At 36.2% G+C, this 25,866-nt stretch overlaps 1 protein-coding gene across 5 annotated transcripts in view; it reads right to left on the bottom strand.

The window, feature by feature from the left end:
* Positions 1 to 473: 473 nt before the first annotated feature.
* Positions 474 to 25,866, bottom strand: part of ADAMTS6 (ADAM metallopeptidase with thrombospondin type 1 motif 6) — a 149,729-nt gene continuing 124,336 nt past the window's right edge. For 4 of the 5 annotated variants that reach the window (XM_042028250.1, XM_042028252.1, XM_042028253.1 and 1 more), the window contains exons 21-25: positions 18,396 to 18,525; positions 14,667 to 14,871; positions 10,887 to 11,063; positions 9,554 to 9,710; positions 474 to 4,267 (exon numbers count right to left, since the gene is read on the bottom strand). In XM_042028250.1, coding sequence (XP_041884184.1) covers positions 4,158 to 4,267; positions 9,554 to 9,710; positions 10,887 to 11,063; positions 14,667 to 14,871; positions 18,396 to 18,525 — 779 coding nt within the window. In that variant the 3' untranslated portion in view covers positions 474 to 4,157. Of the gene's footprint in view, positions 4,268 to 9,553; positions 9,711 to 10,886; positions 11,064 to 14,666; positions 14,872 to 18,395; positions 18,526 to 25,866 lie in introns of those variants that run through there. The other variant, XM_042028255.1, reaches the window with a different exon arrangement.

Raw genomic sequence — 25,866 nt, 5'->3', positions numbered from 1 at the left:
ACAATGACAGAGAAAACAGTCATTAAAGTGTTATTTACTAAGACTTTATCGAACTTTAACTTGTGATCTGAAGGGCAATAAAATTTTGTGATCAAGCACAGATAGAAATACCCATATTTTACAAACAAGTAATTGGTTTTTGAATCCTCATTTGTAAACAGAATAACAAAAATAACCAAAATTACTAAATACCTCATCAATATATTTAAGGTTCTTTGTACTTCCTTTAACATCTTATTCACAAGAGTGTTTATGTTCATTAAACCAGAAACTAGATTTTAATTCAGAAATAAGAAATATTTCATAGGGCTTGATCATATATTTCCATAACAAGTTATTTATACTGTACCAGGTAAGAAAGGAAACAGCTCTCAGCAAGAGTTACCTAAGCACCAAGTCTACTGAAATTACTTTCTTCTTTATATTTAAAAACATCATGGCTTCAGATAAACTTCAGATAAAACCTTAAAAGCTCAATGCAAGAAGGACATTTTATTGTTATTATTGACTGGCTGTTAATGAAATAATTCCAAGAAGTACAGAATATTTTTGCTGCCATTAATTTCATTCTTGATCTACATTACTGCTTAGGCTAAAATATTACTTAATAATGTACATGACCATATTCTTGACTTTTCCTTTTCCTTATTTCCTTATATATGACAAACATTGCTGCTGCCAAGGACAGGATTCTAGCATAACACAGATGTTTCTTGAAAGAAGACACCTTATATATATATTTTGATGCATCAGATGAAGCAAATATTAAGCATACAGAATTCTAGTAACTGTAAATCAGGGAAGAGACAACTGTACCATGGGTATCAATCTTAAAAGCTGCAGTTTTATTTTACTAAATTATCTATGTTAAAAACACATCTGTGCCTGGTGTGGAATTTCACTGTATCAAGTGTTACAATATTTTTGTTTTCATTACAAGCAGGAGAATGCATGTAGAACAAGTGTTAAGAAACATGACAATAAATTAGAATATAATTTACAAAAGCAAAAATAATAATAATAAAGTAACAGTGTACCACATTAATACTGAGTATAAAATAATAAGCAACTAATCACAATAATACAAAGGTAATTTCAGTCTGTATTATTAAGGATATCTATGTGACATTCACTCCATTATAAAGTTCCTAACGAAATGGACTATTTTGGATGTATACACCTTGAAGGATAGATCTCTAGATTTTTCTTTCTGTTTTGATCTTAATCAGCTGATAGTATTGCTCAGTGGAAGTACTGGCACCAGATTGGTTTCTGCATCTTGTATTCAACTATTTGATTCAACTATTTGAGTCTGTCATATTTATAGCCTGCACAAAGACTCCTTTTGTCACTATTTAGGAATATAACACTATTTAGCTTAGATTATATAGATGGCTACAGTGTAGCAGCAGCAATGAACTGTGCTGTTGAAACCAATTATTTTTCTTTAAATTAGGTTTCATATTTCAGTCTTAGTCTGTAGTGTTGATTAGCTTGTAAATCCATATACATTCTGTGTTTTGTTCCCTTTAACAATACAATTCAACATTGCTCTAGGGAGTTCTTTAAAATTCAACCTCAGTGCTGTTATGTTGCAGAGTAAACATCAGAATCCCCGGTGTTCTAGCACCAGTTAAGGGAGCAAAATGTGTCTTTGGAAACACTCCTTACAATTTTCATGTCCCAAATGAGGTAAGAAAAAAAAAGGTTTCTTTTCAATACAGAGAAAACCCTTTTCTCATTAGCTGAAACGACACATTAGCTGATAAACAAAATCATGCCCTGGAGAAAACAGGACTCTGATACAAAGAGGCCTCTTGCTTAGGGAATGTTGTAACAACCCCTTTCATCATACTTCTGATCTAACCAGGGCATGCTAGCACCAAGGTGTTTTGTCAAAAGGATATAAGAAGTCAATTCACTTAACAGACAAGGACTACATACTGCCCTTAATCTCTATGTGCAACTCCCAAAAACTGGGATGTTTTTATCTACTGGTGTCAGTTTTAACAGGACTTGTTTACATGGTGATGAGAGCAACAGATAACAAGCATATGTGAATACATGCAAGCCAACTGAAAATTAATTCCACTGGTCACAAGCATACAGAAGTGGAAATACTGGCAAGAGGTAGCAGATGACAGGAATTTGACGGTCTTGAGTACAGACATGGGGCTACACAAAACCCCTTGACAGATTGTCAATATGTTGGGGGGATTTCATAGCATGAGTCCTCTTAACAGTATCTATTGTTCAATGTTAATTCACATTAGTAAATAGTGTGCAACATACTTGGTTTGTTATTGGTAAAATACATTGGTACACTTCAATCTCATATTTTGAAATTATTTTTCACTGAAAAGATTACCTTTTTTTAAAAAGTGCTATTTGAGTTAGAATTTGTAACACATTATTGTTCACATAATTTTAACTGCATTACAACAAAGGAGTCATAGTTGGACACACAATCACATTCATGAAGTACCTGTTGCAAATATTCAAGTACAATATATTATTATAAACAAATATCTACTTTCCTCATCTCCTTGTTGAGTCTGTTACTGAAAAGTGAAGGGGAAGAGGAGCATGACAATTAACTTTTTTGTTATATTCCTGACTGTGACTTGCCTAAGAAGTTTGGTTTCACTTTTAAAAATGCAAAATACTTGGTGAATATTAAAAATAGGGTAATATGAATGAGTGGAGCATGGCAGTGAATAGTTAAGGCATCTAGCTTCTAATCCAGATGCATGACTTTGTTCCAGTCTCATGCCAAAAGCTGCCCCTTGCTTTAAATATGGTCCAGCTTTAAATAGGTATCTGGCCATTCAGGTGAAGGTGGCCAGCGTTCACTACAGCCACTGCATTTCCAGTATGCCTTACTTCTGATAGTCCAGCAGGCCTCTTGGCTCAAGCACACTACTGACTTCTCATTTGAACAGAACCTAGATACCTCCATGAGTCACTTATTCTTTGGTTGCAATCCTTGCCCACCCGGATGTGGTCTCCTGAACAGAACATTCACATATTCTTTCTCATAAACAATACCTCTGCTATGGTATCAAAGGAGGGAACATCTGGAATCCATTTTAACTTTCAGCTTTGCAAAGGATTGTTGCTATTACACAGTAGGCTTATCTTTTGCATTCAAATTCCTCAGTTTTGGAGAATCAAACCTAACATGTAAACCAGATCTAGAAGCCCACCAAGGTGTTTCTTCTTTGTGGCTGGTATTGTAAACAAAAGTGAGCTGGAGTCAAAGTGTAAGTTCTAAACAACCATTATGGTAGTAGCGAAGGAGCTGGAAATGCGGTCTTCACCACTGCTGGAATCTGCCTCCCCCATGATACTGAAATATGCTCCCTTTCAGTGGAAATCTGTTTCACTTGTACAATGGTAAGATGGCTATAAACCTGCAATGCAGATTTCATTTTGTTTCATAGCACACTTGTATTTCATGCACCACTGCAATAACTGTTGCATCTCTTAAAACTAAGTCCCTCATGGCTGTTCTATTTAGTACAGCGTTATATATGGCTCACAGCAGTGTTCAGGAAATATGGATTACTCCAAAGGGAATTAGGTGGAATGAAGGAAAAATACTTCTTTTTCTAAAAAATTTCTGCTCCTTAAATAACATTTCCAAGCTCATTTTATAATTTAAGTTGGTGCTGTGTCAAGAGATAAAATAGTTAACATTTTTAAGCTATGACTTAACATTTTTTTTTGATTCTTCTTTACTTCCATAGTAGATCAACTCATAAGAACTACATTTTAAACAGTTTTAAATAGAAATGGATTCAGTGTCATTGCTAAGTCCATAATAAAAACTATTTTAATGGTCCAAGGATGTAAACAGACTATTGGATTTAGTCAAAAGAACACAAAGGTTCCACAGTAAGCTATTCTATGTGTTGTGTGAATCTTTCAAATTTGGGATCCCCTCATACTGTGTCCAGCACTTTGGATTAATAAATCCCACTTCACAGAAGTTAAAATAATATTGAAATCCTGTCAGCTGGGGCTGACCAGTGGTTATGTTTTCCACAGGGTAATGCATTTGCGAGGACGTCAATCTCATTCCACTGTGTGGCTCTCTTCGATGGACACTCTTCCACAATGATAATAACAAGGCACATTCTTATGCTTCCTGTGGGTCAGTGTCCTTGGCAGGTCTTGCAGCACATCTGTCTGAAGTATGCTCGACTGCAGAACTTGAACTTCAGCACCAGTGGGCAATATGCCACTTTGTTCACATCTTTGCACTCTAATAATTAAGAACATTAAAGAGAAAGAAATCAGGAATACAAATTAAAGTACAAAGAAAATTTGATGTTTAATATGTTTCTCTATCCATCCATCTTGTTTTCTCTGTAACTACTAGTACAGTCTAGTGCATACAATATTGCAATTTTAAAAAGCCATAAAAATGTTTGCAGGGCTTTCAGAGGTTTAGAAGTGTGTAGTCTTTGCCTTGGAAGAATTATCATTTATTGGGATAAGTGATCATTTTACACAGCTAGAAAATGTGAGTCATTTTTTTATATTACTTTTAACTTCCTTCTCAGGAGTTATTTTATGCATCCATGAGAGGTTATCACTATTATGCTTCACACTATTTGATACCATGCTTGTGCATTTGTAAGAATCCTTAAAACAGAATGTGCACTGCAGCTAACAGGGACGGAGAAAAGTACGCAAGTGTTACGGATAATGGCGCCAACAGGGTGAGTTCAGTGACCAAACTGAATGGTGGATTATTCTTTAGGCTTGATTCCACACATTCACAATTTATTTTATGCTAGAAGGAAAGCCATTTTTATGCCTGTAATAGATACAAAAGCTTTTTTTCATAGTTGTGTTTTCCCTGTATGCTGGGCTTACTGCCTCAGCAGCCCAGTTGTGCTGGGAGGTAGCTCTCCCAGGAAGGGAGAAGAGAGCTCAACATCATTTAGGAAGGTTTTATTCTTTTGCATCCCACATAGGTTGCACATAAAGTGACCTTGTGGGTACATTGCAGGAGCAATGCTGGAATATGCTGTAGTTCTCCTCTGGCTCATTTTTTTCACCTGTAGAAAGAAGGTGGGAATGGGGAAAGGAATAGTTTGGTCCCTACTCAGTTCTTATCCTGATACAGCTGGAGAAACAGCTACATCTGACAACACAGGTTCTACAGTTCTTTATTCTCCATTTAATCTCCTAGTACATTATTCTTGCTGTGGGACAGGAAGTTACAGATATTGCATTAGCACTTGCAAGCATAGTGTAGTAGCAAATTGAGTGCAGATGAGAATTTTTAGTATTTGAACATAGGAAAGCATTGATGACGCTGAACTTCCAGGTCTGTACTGACCAGTATTTCTGATAATGGCAATATGCATGGTTTTAGCTAAGCAAGGAGCGGTTAGGAAATTACTTAAACTTTCATTTTATTAACACAGACATAGCACTTTCATTGCAATTCTTTTACTCCACCTACATGATGTTTTACATACTGCTTTTCTTTTTTTTAATTCTTAATGGAAACATAAATGAGTGACAGGAGAAAAGACATTGTGGGTAGCTGGTGGAAACAAGATATATTTCTCTATCAGCAACCACACACGGTCATTGTGTTTGACTGACTTTCAAAAACTCTTCACAAAAGAGTTCAAGTCTCTTCTAGAAATATTTCAGGTCCTCATGTTTGTGAAGACTGGTAACATAGGTGAGACAGATGCTGAATTATAAAGGAAGTGAAAAATAAAATAAGTCCACTTGATCTTGACAAGACATAAAAAGTTCACTCAATCCCAAAAATAACCCTCAAACACACTGTTTATAAATACAAGTAAAGCCACTAACTGCATTTTTGCTAAAAGCAGGATTTGAAATTATCCTTTTTCATGTTTCTTTTAAGTTATTCTTCCTCTTGAGTAAAACTGGACCCTGTTCAGCCGATGCCATTTGGACAGCAATGAGAGAATATTCTGGAAGTTCCTCACAACTTCTGTTTTAAAAATCAGTTTTGAAATAGATATGGTGGCTGATGAAGTAGCCTATTCTTCACAGGACTGTGGTTGAATGGAAAAGGTTTAGTAGAGTCCTTTTTCTTTCTAGTAACTAGTGTTAATAGGTTTTGGTAAGTTACATGTACAAGCTGTGCCTCCCTGAACTTTGTGGCTAGATCAGACAATATTATGATATTAACTATCATTTTACAGTAATAAAATCACAAAATGTCACTGTGCCTCCAGCTAAAGAAACTGCAAAGATGTATCACATAAAATATAAGAAAAACTGAAATGACATAAAAATACACAAAACAGTTTTTAAATAAACTTTTAAATGGGCTTTAGCAGTCTAGATTCAGCAGACATATAAGTATTTAAGAGAATAGAATAATTCTGAATATATTTCAAATGGTGTGGTAAATGATGCCTATAGTTCACTTTCAGCAGCAAATGCAATATATTACCCTTGCCAGTGGCAGCCCATGTTCAAAAAAACCACATCTACAATATTCTAAATCACCAATGAGAAATTAAAAAACCCCAGAGCTAAAGCACATGTAAAATACTACAAGATTCAATGTAACTTTCTTTTATTATTTCTGTGTCCCCAAAATTTTGACTTGTTTTATGCAAACAACTCATACTTTCCCAAAGAAAAATTTTCCAAGCTTTACCAACATGATCATTATACAGCAGAGTGTCTCAAGCTTCCTCAAAACCCTGTATGTTTTTATCTTTGGTTAGCAAAATTAAATTGCTAAGAAGTTGTTGAACAGGCTCTGTAGTCTGTGAGCACAGGTGTTTGGCAAACAAAGGGAATCAGGTTTGCTGGGGTTTGAAATAGGAAGAGAGCCCCCTCAGATAATCTGACCCTGCTGTAAACGGGTGCACTGCTGCTGGAGTTGCCTCACAATAGAGCCCTAAGTACGAGGCAGTGCTACAACGTGGCACATAGATAAAGTCCCCATGTGTTGGTAAGGATGCTCTTCTACACATGCACTCCCGAGTGGACAAACCCTCTCTCTGGGAGACCTGATTCCTTCCTTGAAATCCAAATACTGGTAGTCAGATCACATCCCACAGTACCTGCACTGTGACAGAAGTGAGCACATAGGCACAGTATGCCCCCCTCACAAATACAGCTCCAAAATTTCTCCCAGAAAATACTACTTTTCCAAAAATAGTTGTGCTCTTTAGGATTAATTAGCTCTTGAAATCTTCTCATCATCTCCAGGATGGTGAAAAAGATAGGCCTCTCTGTTTAAAGTGACAACTAACAACAGCTCCTCTTGTGTCTAAGGTGACTTTTTTAAGGCAGGAAATGTGACAAATACGTACATTATTCTGAAAATCCTGTTTATGCTTCTTATATTCATTATTTAGGAGCAGCTCTAAAAAATATATAAATTAGAATATATATATAAAAAAGAAATACTTGCACAATTATTGAAAAAAATACTTTGAAGACAGAATTTTTGCCTAATTTTGAGATGGGGCATCCTTAGTCTTTCAAAGATTGCAGCAAAATCCTACTGAAAGAATCTAAGCATTTTAAACTGTTAAATGAATTTTGAGATAAATACCTCCAGTGCGGGACACAAATAAAAAACGGACACCAAGTGGCAAAGTGTTGGGAACTGTATCCTTCAGAAGATACTGTGCTATATGAGCCTGGATGGCTGTCAGTAAGGAGCTGGCTTGCACCTGGCTCTCTCAGAGTGGAGGCCAAAGAACTGACATCCATCTGGAGTACCGTCTAAGTGACTTTCAACATTTTCTGTTTGTGGATACCAAAATTTTTCCAGTGAAGGTGTACTCTAAAAACACAATTACCAACAGGCTGACTGTACACAGCCTGTGCAATTCTACTGTAGAGAAGTTCAGGCCACCCAGTATACAGAGATCACACAGAGAAAACCCCTGATTGCCTTCTTTAAGAGATTAGTATATTTTCCTGATAATACTGAAGAATTACTAGTGTAATTACTACAAATAATAATATGACCTCGTAATCTGGAAATTAAGAGGAGACTGGGACTGGGACTGAATCATGTCCACTTATAAGTAATTTATTACCTTCCTTACTTTGGACTAAAGTCAGCATCTGTATTTGGAAATAAAATATCATGCAGCCTTTGAGATTTAAAAGGCAGAAAGTTTCCTAGATTGATAATTACCACTTAAAGAGTACATGAGAGTACTAAACAGAAATAATGCAAATTAAAATAACCAAGAAAAATTCTGGTACGAGCATGTTTTCAAATTACAACATTACAACCTCTACTTAAAATTAAAACTTTACTAAAAATAGTGAATTAGAGTGGTCATACATTGAACCATCTGTGTATTTTGGGGAAGATTTTAGTGTGCTCCCATTTCTTCACAGACATTTATATTTGCCAGACTTTTATAACAATTTTGATTCTATGGCATGGACATGGATGGATACAGTAGGCATTGAATGACCACCAAGTCTGGGTAGACTGCAGGAATAAATTTAAATCAGAGCATTTGTTCCACATAGATGGGACATTAAAACTCCAATGTAGTAGGAGATTCTGTGTAAAAAATACTCAATTATATACTGCACAGAGATTAGTTACGTTAAAAGCAGCCGTGTTAGCGACATTGCAGACAAGTACTCAAAATTTAGGCAATATAACAATTAAGGGAATAAGTGTTTTAGAAGAACTATTAGTGCTGTGTTTTCTATTCCTTTTCCCCTTCCACACAAAATGAGCTGTACTCATCTGATGAGCAACTATTCTAATCAATTATATTCTAATCAATTATTATCATCAATGAGGAAACATATTTTTTACTGCCTAGCACTCCAAGTCTACTTTGAAGTCAGCATTTCCTAATAGGTTGGACTGGACCACTTATAAGTTCAGATCCAAAGTACTTCATAAATGTGAATAAGCTTATTTTCACAATATTATCTAATATATCATCTACCAAAAATATGTTATGATGAAGTTAGTTAATAGTCTAATTAAATTGGACTGTATAATGCAAAAAATACTATAAATATTTTGAACAGGCATTATAAACCCCCAAAAAATTACAGGTTAGTTAGAAGAAGCCGAAAGGATGTCAAAGTGTAAGAACAGACTTGTTCTTACAAGAACCATGTAGCATGAAATCTATGGTCCCAGTCTTCCAATGAACATGGAATTTACTATTTTTTGCTTCTACATTGCTGTGTTTAACACTGATTAGGCAGGTAGAAGGTCAGTGATGAAAAGTGTATCATGTGCCCCCCGTTATTATGAACATTTCCATTGAAACAATAAAAAGATTAGAAAATCAGTGACACAAACAATAGTATTTTCTCCATGACTTAGGCTGTATTTTTAAGGGTATTTTTTTAAACAAACAATGTGTACTTAGGTTTTCATTGACTTTACCATTGAACTACAATGACTAATCAGAAAATAATTTTTAAAAAATCATTCACAGCCTGAGAGATTATGACATACAGACTTTTACCAATGCAGTAACGCTGACCATGTCACTTTACCTTTTTCAGAATAAATGATATAACATGGCAGACTTACCCTCTGGGTTGGAAATGGGAGTACTGTCACATTTACTTTCACACTGCTGCATTGATGGAGGTCTGAGGGTTTCTGGACACTCACTGGATGCTTGTCCAGTATATGAGAGACACTGTACTGTTCTCATCTGTTGCCCAAGACCACACTGTGCAGAACACTAAAGAAAGAGAAAAAAATTAAAAGCTTTGGATCCAATTTTTAAATATAAAATAAAGCAATAGGCAGCAATCAGAAACACTTCATATTCACAAATTTTAAAGAAGACAGGCATCTGAAGATGTGAGTAATAGAGAAAAGAATTCTCATAAAATATTTTAGAATTGTTTTACAATATATGTGAATACTTGTCTTTCAAAGAAAAGAAAATGCAATGCAATGTTGACTCCTTGAACAGTTCAGATTTGAAATATAAGAATATAATTTACACTATTTCATGTATCACACTGACACTTTAGAATAAAGAAGAAAAAACAAAGAGCTCAAGAATTCAAATCTACTAGAGGACTTTTTTTAAGGAAAAAGTAAACATCTTTCAAACAGAAATACTCTGCTGTTTCAAAGCATTTTTTAATTTCTATAACTAAATAGTTACAATTTTAGTACAATATTAGTTAAATATAAAAGTGGATCTGAAGAACTACCATAGAAAAAAGCCAACTAGACTATAATATCACAAATTATCTTCCACTCGTTAGTTAAACTAAAGTGTTTCATTTTCATAGAGCCAAATTGCTCAGCAAACAGAAAATTAATCTTTCATTTAATATTCTAAAAACAGGTCATTCATCACCATTGAGATGAAAAACGTAAAGAAAGAAGGAAACTTAGTAATAATCATATTTAGAAGCACTGCATAATGACAGCACTATTCAGCCTGTCCCAGAGTAATTTAGCTCCCTGTATGGTAATTAATGTATCTTATGTAAAAAATTATACTGATCTCAAAGTGGGGTTTTTCAGAGATAGATATATATACAGATCTCCTACTACAATAGGAATAGGCTTTTTATTTCCATCATGTTCCTCAAGGAAGTTACGTGTGTTTTAAAAATACTAAACCCTGCAACACCGTTGTATCTCAAAACACTCTTTAAAAAAGTAAGGATTTTTTTTTTTTTTTTAAAGTGCATATAGAAACCCATCCAGTAGCAACTAGGTTGCTCTCAGACAACCATCATAAAGAGTCACATTTCAATCTGACACAAAATGGCAGAAGCTTGCTGTTTCCCTCAGTCATGGGAGCCATCTCTTATCTATCTCCATCGATATCTTATTTTAAGAGGTGCTAATGTGGGAGACTAACAGCAATAAAGTCTTGCATGAACGATCTCACCTGTCCCCAGTCTCCAGCAACCCAGCGAGGAGGAGGACATCGGCCTAAACTACAGCGGATGCGCACCGGTGGCTTGTTTTCATCTTGGCATTGCGCAGCTGGAAAGGTTTTTAAAAGATCACTGCTTTTGCACAGAACAATTCGGTGTTTGAATCCTGGGCCGCACTTTGGTGTGCACTGAAAAAAATGTTGACGTAAATAAATAATTAAAATCTCAGTAAAAAGCCAATAAAATTCTCAGAAATGCTATTTGTAAAGCAGGACAATATATTTATGATCTTACAATTAAATTATAATCACAATACAGTAGTAATAATTTAAAAACGTTTAGAAACACAAGCTGACACTGATGGTTGTTTTATTATGTACAAGATTTTCTAAGTTTTAGATTTCCTTTGCTGTTTATGCTAAAGTGGACTATTTATATTACATTAAAGAAAAACACTGCTGCAAAGCACAAAGGTCTGCCACACGTAACACTATTATGAAACAAATTTAAATGTTTCAATAATTAAAAGTAAGACTCTCTGTTCTTAATATCACCTTAGTACAGTCTTTATCCACTTCACTTTATCCACAGACAATGAACACATTTTTCCTCAACAGACAAAAGGGAAGATAAATGCCGTGCTTGACTTCACAGAAACACATCATTCAGATATATAGAAATATTGTACCCTCTCCTACAATGCATGTTTTCCTCTTCTTTCCTATTTAAATTTTAATTCTGATTTCATAGTTTTCCCTCCTTTTATCACTCTTGTGCTATTCTGACACCAAGCAGACAATAAAACAGTAATTTGAAAAGAAGCACTCCAGATGATCACTGTTTTTCCTCATTTTCCTTCATAGTGGTGTTGCTGCCATTCTATTTCCTTTTTGCTACTGACCATTAACTGTCATATACAGTAGCTCAACTGCAGAATGAGGAAGAGACACGTGCTAACAAACTTAAGACTTTCCTAAAACTCAAGACCTTTCCCAAATCGATCCCTTTTTAACAGGTGATACTGTACACAGTATCCTCTATAGAATATCCTCATATTCTCAATATCCTCAGTATCCTCAATAGAATCCTCTATTGGCACGTTAACCTTTATCCCATAAGTGTATCTGCAGTATTTGGATCAGAAGCAGTTTCTAACAGCGTAAATCTTACATGCAGATTATGCTGACATATTCAAGACTGGAATTGCCTTTAAAATGTAAGGACAAAACATTATTTGGGAAACAACATTATGTGGAACTGGAGCAATATTCAAGAGGTCACATACCAAAGGCTTTCCACACATCCCAAACAACTCAGTATATCACTGGGGATAAAAGAAACACCCCTAAGATTCATTTTCAAAAAAATTACTTGAGTGATGCAAGCTTCATTATTGTATGCCTAATCCTGAAGCATCTCTGAGTAATGTACAGAAATTTTAAAACACGTTCACAGTATTATGTAAGGATGTACCCTATGAATATGTAGAACTTTTTATCTACATCTACATATACCTCAAAACAAGAAGAAAATCTCCAGAGGGAGGCACCTAAACTAGTCCATATAGAAAAAACAGGTTTATCCCAAATGTTATCTCTACTTGGGTTTAGGATCTTAAACTGGCTGCAAAAAGATGGGTCTAGCATTTGGAGTTTATAATCCAGAATGCAAAATGGATATATATATAACAGCTTTCCTTAAAATGTAACCTTTTCTTTTCTATCCTACTCTATTCTACCTTTTTTTTACCAAGGTACAGCCTCCTTATCTACAGAAGTTCAGTCTCCAGAACTCTGATACAGAGTAAACAGTTTCAAACATCCTTTTACTGAAGGGACTTCAACACCAAATCTTGTGCACAATGCCTACTAGAAAACTAGATGAAGGAGGGAAGTAAGAGAAGATCTCTGGCAGAACTACACAAAAAAAAAAAAAAAATAGAGACCAAAACCCCATGACAGTTAATATGTGAGGTCTTTGATGCCATGATCATGACTCATCAGTTGAGGTCTAAATTCCAAGGAGTGTTGTGAGTATTTCCTTCCAGATGTATTTCATGAAAAATGCATTACTTTTAAGTAGGAAGTAGAAGTATGAGCCCCTTCCTAGCTGAGTGCTTAAAAATCATGTCAGTCTGTCAAAACAAACAGAAAAGTGACAAGGTTGAAAGGACTTTGTCAAAATGTCAAAACCCAATGTGCCTGTGAGGTTTCATAATCTATAGAGCATGTCATCAAGCAGGGAAGACTCTGAGGACCAAACTTTGAGTTTAGGAGCATCCTCCTTCTACTACTGCTTGAAGACACAATCTTTAATCCATGTCTAAGATGCCATCTGAGAAAGATCGTCTTCCAGCTACTGGTACAAGAAGAAAACAACATTCCACAACTCCTTTTCTGGAGTTATAGCAAAAATTCTACTAAGATGGACTACACCTGGATCCCAGAAATGAAAGTGAAATAAGGAAATAGGTTGCGTTCAATAATACTGAATCACTGAAAATAAAAAACATCAGTAAAATTTAACAAAATGATTGTACACTTCCAAAGCAATTGAAAACAAAATACTCAGATAAACCAAATGACAAAAAATTATCTTCCATTACTAAATGCTTCTAGAATTTCTGCCTCCCTCTGTGGAAGTCATGAATGCAAATTATATGTGCTTGTCTGATACGGCTCTTCCCAAGAAATCCTTAGAATACTTTTTCTGCTTTTTTCATAATTATCCAGAAAAATATAAAAGGAGTAATTTATGGTGGTTGGATTAATTCTATCAAAGCTCAACTATTGCAAAGTATGAAAAACCTTATGGCATTACCTAAAAATGACTACATTCCAGTGGGAAAAACATCCTTAGTTTTGATTTCAATTTGATAAAACCCCTTTTACATTCTTGTAAGGAATTCATTTAACCTGTATGTTTACAAAATGGCTTTGTTTCTCTGACCAAAAAGGTACATAATTTCTTGTTAATAATCACTGAGAATTTTAAAAATGTGTAATTATACTGATTCTCAACAAGTCCATGTACAGATAAAAGAGTTCAATAATTGTTTTATTTGTATTATGCATTGTTTTGGGTATGAAAAAAAACTTTATAACTTGCATTCCAGAGAAATTAGCAAGGTTTGCCATTGGTTTCAATGGGAGGAGTATCTAGCTCTTTATTTTTTATGTACACTCTTGTTTTCCTTTTCATGCTTCTGTCAGAAATTCATATAAACATGCATATAAAAATGTTTACATTTATATTACTATAGGGATTTCAATACATTATATTTCTGGAAACCATGCACAGAAAAAAAAAAAGCCACTTTTCTCATTATATTGAAATGATATCATCAGTCAAGACAGTCTGCCAAGCTACACAAATAAAATTCACACCAGAAAGAAGCCTGGTACTTTTTCACAATCCTGATTAATTATCACAACTAGAAGTTTAGCAGAGCTTGAATCATTAAATTAGAATGATTTTGTTCAAAATCATAACATGACCTTCCTGCATAAAAGCTTGGACATGATAATAGAGTAAAATGACTTTAGGTGACTAGCATGTGATACCTGTGAGAGACATGGAGTTAGTTTAGGGTACACTGACACACCGTAGGTTATGGGCATTTTCATAAGAGGCAGGAAACAAAACAATGAGGCAGAGGTGAAACCTCCTCTGGGAAAATTTCTTATTAATCCTTTACTTAGAAAGCAGTGACAGGAAATGTACTAACATTCAGTGGCCAGAGGTCCTGCCTCCACTATTACCAATGAACTAACACAGCAAAATTTCCTTACCTCTGACCAGTCCAGAGCAACCCACTGTGGGGGGCAGGACTGGTTGTTGCAGGGCTCTTTTTCAATAGGCCGGTGTGTTAAACAGCTGGCAGTGTCCAGCGTCTCCTCCTCAGAAGGTCCAATCTTTCTGATGCAGAGAACTGTTCGTGAACGCATTCCTCCATCACAGGTCTTACTGCACTCTGACCAATCTCCTATAAACCATCTGGATAGAAAATGTTAGGAGACTCAGTAAATGTTTCAGAAACAGAGTTGATAATTGCACAAACCAAGAATGCAAACAGTTTCAATTACTAACCCTAAGTAATTTTTAACAATACACACATTCATGGTGAAATAAACTTATGGGTATTTTTACTGAATATTTTAATTTATTACTCACTGCAAACATATTTTCCAATAATAACACTACTTTGTATTTTTCTAGAGCACCAATTTCCAATCTAGCCTATAGTAGCTAGGAGTCTTTGAGCCTGACAAAATTGAAGCTATTTATGTAGTATTTTGTATTGGACTTGCCTGAAATAATTTCTGTGAAAGTGGTTTGCAACTGGAAATGTTTGGGAACCATTGCTGTAACTTACACCACAAGTCAAAAGCCAAGATGTTTGCCTCTTTAGTATCATTACAATAAAACAATTTGATCTCAAAATTGGGCTTTCTGAGAGTTAATTCTCATCTGATTATGAAACATTTGTAAACCTTTCAATAAGACACCATACTGAAATGCAAAATATTATCATTTTTTAAAGTGAAGCAAACACTGGTAAAACATGAATTCATCACATAAAAAAATTATCCCAACAAAATCTTTTAAAATTTAAAGAACTGTATGATAGATGCTAGAGGGAACTTCTGAGTGTTTCTGTGTATGTAGTAGAAGTCAAGAATTGTAAATAATATTAGATTGCTTTGTGCTACTGCAGAGATTAAAGCAGCTTTTAATCTGGCTGTAAGGTTATATATTTCTATTTCTGGATGGTTAATGCAGCTCAATTAAATTGAAATATCTCTTCATATTGACGAGCACATTTGGTCTTCATTATTTCGTATGTTGATTAGATACTCGCCTGAGTCATCCTTGCAAAGGATGAAGGTGAAGTTGAGTATGCTATCACATGTTGCCAACATGCCAAAAATGTCAGGCATGTCAGCCACTGTGGATGTTCCTGGAGGTATTCCTGGAGCTACCTCATAAGATCTGTCATTTTCTCAAGCTGCTGTCAAAAAAAAAGTGCTGCTATCCTCTTTTGTGTTACATTATGTGTAATATATCCTAACATGAAGCTACATCAATGCAGAGATGGAAACAATTATGCCACATTCTGTCATTACTTTCCCAGCAAAAGGAAATTAATTTGTGATTCTTCATCAAAAAATCTTATGCTTTTACCTAAATAGGGAGAATTTGAAGCTCTTCAGAGCTTTCAAGAGGCTGCAGTGTTAATTTTCAATTGGTACTATGATTTGCTCAAATGATTTCTCTCTCAGGTACCTCTAATATTTATACTGTATGACAAGATAGCACTATTCATAATCATAGAACTGAAAAAGTATTTTCTTGAAATCTGAAATGTAAGATATAATAAGTATTGAAAACAAACATAGTCTTCTGCTGTTCAAAGACATCAAAGTATAATGTAACTGGCATTCAGTTAGAAAGAGTATCATTTTCATTGCTTTTGGTATACACCACAAGAAGAGTAGAATTGTGCTAATTAAAAAGGGAAATACTTGGCCAGTCCACGTAAACACTCAGTCTTACTGCATGATAAAACTTTCTGCCAAAAGGGTCAAACTTCTTTGGATAACTATCTGTTATTTGAACAGCATTCTAACTAGACTACTTACAGAATCGGGAATTAAGAACCTTTCCTTAGTTTGGCATTTTGTATTCACTCTGTGGGGAACATCAGAATGGAGGCAGACATGGGCTGAACTGCTCTGACATGCTGAAGTAGATGCTAATTAATACACTCTACCCATTTTCTGAATACTGATGTCTTGACTTTCACAATGATCATCAATGTCCTTGTCATACTGGATGGGGAATCCAAAAGCTTCCCACTTTCTGGGCTGGGTTTTGTTGGTTTGTGGGGGTTTTTTAAGTAGTGGCAGGGAAAAAAAAAACCAAAACAAAAAACCAAACAAAACAAAACAACAAAAGGACACCCAAAATTTACCTAGTTTTGAAAAACTTTATTACCACTACTTTTTAAAATGTTAATTTGCTAATAGCTAAGCCATAGAAAGGAAGGAACTGGAATGTGTTTGGTAAAGAGGAACTGATTGAACATGACTACTTTGGTAAAAAGGAACTGATCAAACACAACCGCTTTTCAAGTCCTGCTCTCAGGTCTGGTTGGTGCATTTAGAGCCATGCTAAACAGGTTATCCAAACAGGGAATAAATGCATATCCTTCCAGGATAAACACATATTTACACATAGACTGTGGGGACAATGATTTTGACCTAATTTTGACCTGTCTGTGACACAGCTCGTTCGCATTCAAAGGTAAGAGCAGTGCAATGGCTTCACTTGGCTTTATGTCAAATAAATGTGTTACATGACACAGCAGGAAGTGTAAGAGACACTGCTCTGCCATTGTGCAACCAGGCACCACACTAGGGAAGCAGCTAAAACTCCAGGAAGAGACTGACTTCATGAAGACCTGTTGGGATTTTAATGCACAATAATCTTGTCTCATTCCTCCTAGCGTCCTTCATGGTACAATTCAGCAGTTTCTAAGAGACTTTTACAGGTGACCACCGTATTGTGCAGTATTTCCATTTAATCAGCATTAATGATTTTCATGCCCAGTTGGAACACAGCTAAGGACTACCACCAAAGTCAAACTAACCTGAGCTTGGGAATCAAGAAACTGTTGTATCTGTTCCACCTTCTCCACAAGTTTTATTTGTCTCAAAACATAAGAGAAGCTGTTGTTCACATGCTGATATTATTTTCCAGCACAAAATACCACAACTGTTTCTAAACAGGTTTTGTAGTAAGATAAAGCTATGCTATAAGTCCTTGCCAAACTTCATTTTTGATCAAACGAGCTGCTGAGTTTTTAATTATCTATATATAGCATACAGCTATCTTTAAAAATAAATCTAAATAGAATCTAAGCACCTAATCCTAAAGGCACTCAGCATTACTGTACAACACTGAATATGCGGGAGAAAAAGTTTGACAAAACTATTGTCAGGAAATTGTTTGGTCTGCTTAGCAGTTTCTGTATCTGCCACTTCTCGTGTGAACCCTTCAACCCAAGTGTTAATACAACATACTTTAAAATATGGCAAACATTTCAGATGCAATATTAATAACTAGGACAAAGTTAAGTCTCACCTCAACACTCTTTTACCATTATTGCCATAAGAATGGTCCCCAGTTCTACTCTGCGCACTACTCACTGCATACGACACTCAGATCCTAAGAAACTGTTTTGCTAGTATTTTTCACTTGCACTGTTTGGTGTAGTCCAAACATCATTATTGTTCCTCAGTCAAATCAATGCAACTCAATCCTCAATGCATTTTTCACAGCTGATTTTAGCACAACAAGAAACCAAAGCAAACCCAAATAGCCTTTCTGACAAGATAGGACATGAATGAACTTGATGAGAATTTTATATACATTTGGTTAACAGGATTTGTTATAGATTATGAAGACTTTTCTCTCTATGCAAAACAGATGTCCATATTAAGTGATTAATAACTTACTCAGGTGGGCAAGGCTCAGTGTTGCAGGCTCTTTGGTTTTCTGGTGGCTTACTGTCAGGGTCACAGTAATTGTTTTGTACAATGGAGCTGTCATCCAGCCTTTTACACACCACCTCTTGTTTCTGGACACCTTGGGATGAAATGAAAAATCCATTAATTAATCATTCTGTTCTTCTAGTTTTTGAGTATAATCGTATTTCACCTATTTATTATTAATTCTACCATCCCACTTTATTTGGCTGAAGGCTGCAGCAGTGAGAATTTAAATTAACTGAATGACCCCTAGCTGCAATTATTTTTTTATTTTCCTTCAATTTTAGGCTACCCCACTGAGCAAGGAATTTAAAATTCTGTTGTTTTCTAAAACAAAGGGAATATATTTATAGATTTACTAGCAGATTGTTTTTATTTATGTATTGCATGAAGTCCATTCTCTGTCTGCCATCCTCTCCTACCAAAGACACTTAAATTTCCAAAGAAAACATCACCAAATAGAATGTGGTCACACTTTGATGCAGAATTATTGTTTATGTGCTCTGGTTTAAAACAAACCAGCAATACTGGGAAACAGTGTTGCATTTTTATACATTATCCTACAAATTTTCTTCATTGAAATAACAGAACTATAATTCATTCTGAAAGATGCAGTTTGTCTCTGTGAATACTCATTTTGCCTGGCACTTTCAGCTCCTCTTTCATTGTTAACCATCAACAGGGCAATTTAGAATTGATCATTATTCCCAAAACATGATATATCACTGCCAAGGCAACATTATAAGGTAGTATATTAAGCAGATTTTGCCTTTTTTTTTTTTTTTAAAGCAGTAAAGGACCACTGATATGATGACAGTGTAATGTTGTAAAGAGTAATACACACTGCCTTCCTCCTCTCTTAAAAACATACTATACGATGTTCATTAGCATAAAAAAACTGTGGATTTGCAATTCACATGCAGTTTTTATTGAACATGCATAGTTATAAAACATAAAGAATAGGATTATTTGTATTATAAAAGCTGCAAAAAGCTGTACCTTTCTTCATCTTCTTAAATATTTAACTTATTCCAAAATGTGAAATGCATACAATTAAAAGGGGATTAAAACCTCCTGGCTTCAAATATCTGCCAACTTTACCTTACAGCCATCTCTCCACTTTAAGATATGCATAGAATCACAGAATGATTTGGGTTGGAAGGGAACTTAAGGATCATAGAGCTCCAAACCCCCTGCCTGGTCCACTAGACCAGGTTACTCAAAGCCCCATCCAACTTGGCCTTGAACACTTTTAGGACTGGGGCATGCACAACTTCTCTGGGCAACCTGTTCCAGTATCTCACCAACCTCACAGTAAAGAATTTTTTCCTAATATCTAATCTAAACCTGCTTTCTTTCCATTTGAAGCCATTCCCACTTGTCCTGTCACATGCTCTTAAAAAAAAGTCCGTCTCCATCTGTTCTGTAGGCTCCCTTTGGATACTGCATGCTTGCAACTAGGTCACCCCTAAGCCGTCTCTTTTTCAGGCTGAACAAACCCAATTCTCTCAGCCTTTCTTCATAGGAGGAAATAATATCTTCATTTGGCTCTTGAAAAATAAGTGAAAGATCTAACTATTTGAGAAGCTGTGACAAGATTCACTTTGAATTCTACAATCAGTGCAAAAACTGCTAACAGATGACAATAATTTGAATTAGATCACACAACCTAAGCAGGAGTATTTCTAGCAATTTTCTGCTCATGTTTTACCACAATAAGAAATAGTATCTAACAGCTATAGCAATGCTAGTAACATGGCACTGCTAGCTGATAAGCAATGCATGTTCAGTTCTGACTAATCATTTATCCTTTCTATCACAAACTGCTTTAATTCTCTTGGTTGAATAGGCTGAATGTGGCCTTCATAATGATATTTTCCTCAAATATATTTGCTTAAAAATAATTTATACACACTTTAGAATTATGCATTTTAACGATGCATACCATTCTCACAAATGTACTTATCATATAGCATTGATATTAATGTTATATTTTTACTGAATTTCCTACTGGCATCAGACACATTTCCTTCTAGAATTTGGCTAAAAATTGGCAGCCTTAACAAATTCATTTTTGAGGAATTTTGGAATAAGAAAATATTCTAAAGTTCTATGATTGTGAAGTATCACTGTGGTCAGCTTAAAAAAAAACTTCAGGTGTGTTATTTACTAAGTGTTGTTCAGGTAGCATATCACCAGTAAGACAGTACTGACCCCATTCACTTACAGTGAAGAATCTTTAATTGATGCCAGGAGATACATTAATCCATTTTTAAAAGGTTCTGCAGCATCTTGTCACACAGTATATAAACTTTACATAATTCCTGTCTAACTACAATGTTATTTAATAAAAAATCTCAGAGAAAAGATCAGATAGTAACTTTTAAAACAAGAAAAATATATGGAAAAAGCTAGAAGTGCTATTTTTTCCAGACAACAGCTACAGCTTGGTTATGCCCTGTACTGAAAAATTATCTTTAAATTATCAACACTTTCCTGAGTATATGGTCTCTCTTATAAGTAATCTAAAAAGCACGGATAAACTAGTTCATTTATACTCTGGGGAAAATAATTATAAGCAGTTAGACAGAAACACTTTGCTTTCAAATCTACAGATTTTTAGTTTATAATAAAAGACATAAAATGTTCTCATGACCGGTCAAGGCAATCCTAATAGAAAACAAAACTCCAGTGGCTTAGTGACCATAATCTCCAGAGAACTGAGCTGTTTTGCAGATTTCAATTCACAAATAGTCTGTATGACTTTCAGCAGTCAAATTTTAAATTACACAGAGCACATTTTATTCTTGAATTAAAATTGCAGGCATGTAAATGCTGTACCTATTTTTAAAATCAATCCCAAAAATTGTGGCTTGTGATTGCAACAGTTAATTATAAAGATGCCAGTACCAATATATAGTGACTCTTGCATCACTAAAACTACTGCATGCTGGTTAACCCAGACATATTTTCGGAGCTCACTCATCAGATCACAAGATGTTCATCACAGAGCCAAACTTATATTTTCTTTGATGAGGAAAAGTATGTTTTATATGCCTAAAGATAGTTTCATAACTCATTTGAGGGCATGAAAGAAAAACATAGTAGGCACCACTCTACATGGGTCATGAGCAGCAAAGAAAACTGAACAGCAACCAGTTTACTTATAATAGTAATAGTACACTGACTACTTTATAAAAAACCCCATGATTATCTAAAACATTTAATTCATCTGGATGAACTCTAATAGAATGAATGAAATCCTAACCAATGCTTAGGACTACTGGCAAATTCCAGACAATATATGCTGTTATTTGTTGCCATTAGAATTAATTAAGCATGAAAGAAGTTAAAAACGGAGTAGGCACTTATTTGAGTTATTTTTAAATGCATAAAAATAAAAAAACATAAAGAAGGAATCTTTTTCCTTTTCTAGGCTTTTTACCACCAGAAGCTCACTGCCTTACTAAGAATACTTGTGGATCTGGACAGAGTAATACACTTGCCCTTGGAAAATTACAAGATACAAGGAAAGACATGCATGACAGTTAATAAACTATGATTCTGTGATCTACAAGTTCACAGAATTCCAGAACTCATTGTATTGTTTCAGTTCCTATTTCTACATATTTTATATTTCATTTTCTCAGTGTTTCTCATTAAATAATAATCAGGCCCTTAAACAAAATCTTCTATTGTTGCCATCAATTTTTTCTGATTTCCCTGTGTTCTCTCCTTTCCCACTCCTCTCTCTATAGACAAATTTGCACTGTACATGCTGGTATTCTCTGGCATTGCTTTCATTTAGTCTTGTCCAAGTTTGCCACCAGCTATAAAGACCTAAATGAGATAATAACAAACTTTTCTTCTGAAAACCCTTGCCTCAAAATAGAAGAGTTATTAGTGTACTTTCAGGAAAAAGGGAAGTAATATGAAGAATACCGGTAGAACAGCTCAAATAATATTCCCAGAAAGAAAGAACTAGCTCAGATACTATAAATTTGAGGAAAATTAGAGGAAAATTTTTCAATACAGAAAATACGGGTTCTAGTGTACAAAAAGAAGAGCTGCAATTCTGGATTCCCAAGCCTAAGAACACTACTGATATTAAACATCAATGAAATTATATTCTTGTCCTACATATGAGCATAGGAATCCTAGAAAAATAAGAGCTGTCTGTCATCAGACAAGCCTTTTTAACTATATTGTAAATCTGAAGAACCTCTTTTTAGGAAAAAAATTGAAAATACTAAAATAGATCTCAGACTTTGGAGATTTAGTTTCTGCTTGGTTCACTGTACAGTGAGCATCAAGGCCACTGGCAGAAAAACTGTGTGTAGTTCTTTCCTTTAACATAAGTGACACTACAAAATACACAGTTTACAATCTCCCACAGAATGGGTCAGGTTGGAAGGAACCACAGTGGGTCATCTGGTCCAACCTCCCTGTTCAAGCAGAGTCATCCTGGAGCACATGGCACAGGATTGTGCCTAGGCAGTTCTTTCCACTGAGGGAGACTCCACAGCCTCTCCGGGAAATCTGTTCCTGTGCACGGTCACCTGCACAGTAAACTTCTTCCTCATGTTCAGGTGGAACTTCCTGTGCATCAGCTTCTGCCCATTACCTCTTGTTCCACTGACTAGCACCACTGAGAAGAGCCTCTTGGCACGATCTTGCGGGAGTTCCATGTCTCTCTTGTCCTGAGGAGTCCGGAACTGGACACAGCTCTCCAGGTGAGGCCTCACCAGGGCTGAGTACGGGGGCAGAATCACCTTCCTCCACCTGCTGGCAATGCCATTCCTAATGCACCCCAGGATACCACTGGCCTTCTTGGCCACCAGGACAGTCCGCTGGCTCATGGACAGCTTGGTGTCCACCAGGATCCCCAGGCCTGCAGAGCTGCCCCCCAAGGAGGTCAGCTCCAGCCTTTGCTGAATTTCAGATGGTCTCTGTCCATCTCTCCAACCTGTCAAGGTCCCTCTGAAAGGCTGCACAGCACTCTGGGGTATCAGCCACTCCTCCCAGGTTTGTGTCCTCAATGAACTTGCCAAGGAGGCATCTGTCCTTCACTGATGAACTGATGAATAAGTTAAACAAAACTGGGCCCAATATTGAACCTTGGGTAACACCACCAGTGACAGGCCTCCAGCCAGACCCAGTGCCACTGATTACAAACCTCTGGAATCTGCCAGTTCTCAATTCACCTCACTGATCACTCATCCAGTCCACAGCTCCTGAGTTTGCCTATGAGGATGCTGGGAAAGAGTATTGAAAGCCTTGCTGAAGTTGAGGTAGACAATATCCACTGCTGTCCTCTCATCCATCCAGACATTTCATTGGAGAAGGCAATCAGTTTGGCCAAACACCTGATTACCTTCAGTGAACCCATGCTGACTACTCCTGATCACCTTCTTGTCTTCCACATGGATAGAGATGGCCTCTAGAATGAGGTGCTGCATCACCTTCCCAGGGATCAAAATGAGGCTGACTGGCCCACAGATACATTTGCTTTCTTCCAGTTCTCAGCACGTCTCCCGATTGTCATTACTTTTCAGAGGTGATCATGAGCAGCCTCATTACGATGTGCACCAGTTCTCCCAGCACTCATGGATCCATCCCAATAGGGCCCATGGACTTGAGTAGGTCTGTCTAGTTGTTTCAGACCAAATCCTCCTTCACTAAAGGGAATGTCTTCCTTTCAACATCTCTTCACCCTGGTCTCCTGAGCCAGGAATCCCTGAGGCCTGGTCTTGTCAGTGAAGATTGATGCCAAGGCATTCAGTAACTCTGCCCTCTCCTCTTCCTCTCTTACCAGGGTCCTGTCTCCATCTAATATTGAGTCCACATTATCATTTTTTTCCCTTTCGTTATTGATGTATTTGAAAAGACCCTTTTTATTATGCTTAGCCAAATTTAAGTCTAGCTGGGCATTGGCTTTCTAGTCTCATTTCCATTTACCCTGACCACCTCTCTATATTCAGTCCAGGTTCCCTGACCCTGCTTCCATCTCCTGTATATTTTCTGCTTATACTTGAGTAATGACAGTAGTTCCTCATTCATCCACAGAGGTCTCTTGCCCCCTTGGCCCAATTTCTTTCTCACTGTGATGCAGCATTCCTGAGCCTGGAGTGATCCTTGAGCATCAATCCACTCTTTTGGACCCCTCTTCCCTGCAGGGCCTGTTCCCATGGGATTCTTCCAAAAAGATCCAAAAAGATGAGGTTAAAGTTAGCGCTCCTCAAGTTCATGGTTGTAATCTTTCTTGCTGTCCTGCTACCTCTTAATATAATACTGAACTCTACAATTTCATGGTCACTACAGCCAAGGTTGCCTCTCATATAAGACTTCTGCCTTTTAGAGGCAATCTAATCACGTAACCGTTTCTTTCATGAAAAACTCTAACTTATCTCCTAGATCATTCTATTGAGAATACCGGGGATCAGGAGGCATAAGGTCTACTGTGAAGAGCCCATTGACTTCAGGTGCCTGGAGGAGTTTTCACATGAGACAATTAAATTCCTTGAAAGCTTCAGAGACCAGAAATTAAAGAGAGCTACGTATACAATCATGAACTCATAATTAGCAAGTAAGAGTGTAATATATGCTTTGAGTTGCTCAGTACCGTAAGAAACACACAGGGGAAGCAGGAATGGAATCCAGACCTCTGGCTCTTGAATTGAGCTGTAGTAAACAGGAAACCTTTCTCCTCCTTCCTACCATTCCACTTACTATGTCTTCTTATTCTTTAAAGCCAAGACAGATCCTAGAACAGAGGTTCTGTTTGAAAAGTTAATGCATTTTTATTGTTCTGATGTAACTCCTCAGCACAGCAGAGATGAACGTAATATAGAAGTCCAGCAGAAAAGACAGCATGTTACTATTCAGAGATTGTAGGTTCCTCCTAGCTTGCTCTTAGGTTGTTCCTTGACTCCTGCCTGCTCTAGTTACCTTTCTCCAAGATAAGGCATACTAACGGCTCTAGGAAGAGCTGAATGCAGTGGATTGCTCTCAAAACACTATGAAGAAGAAACAGCACAAAAAATCAGACACTTCTGCCATATACAGTACTCCAAAACTATTTAAACTTTGTACTGCCACAATGTCTTTATGCTCTGTTCCATGACATTCAACACATACGCTCAAGTTCACTTTGGTTACTACATCAAGTAATATCCATGTTTTAAGAGTCACAGGCTTGGTCAAAATAAGCAACGCAGATACAGTTAGCCCGATTTAGAAAAAAACTAGACTTAAGCAATGTTGAGTGGATATAAGGTAGCCTGTTAACAGCCTCTGAAAACAGTCCCTGGTCAATTGGTCCCTCTTTAATAGAACACATGTAACTACAGAAAACAGTATTTCATAATCATTCTTATTTCTGACATGTCCTGGCTTCTAAATACTTGCAAAGCTGATGTTCTTCTAAGACAGCTTTTTA

This window comes from Corvus kubaryi, unplaced genomic scaffold (genome assembly GCF_017639235.1).
Source record: "Corvus kubaryi isolate FWS band 111438036 unplaced genomic scaffold, C.kubaryi_AGA036_p1.0 37308, whole genome shotgun sequence".
Classification (NCBI taxonomy): Eukaryota; Metazoa; Chordata; class Aves; order Passeriformes; family Corvidae; genus Corvus; species Corvus kubaryi.
The sequence above is the reverse complement of the archived record's forward strand: the minus strand, read 5'-3'. Positions and strand labels throughout refer to the sequence as shown.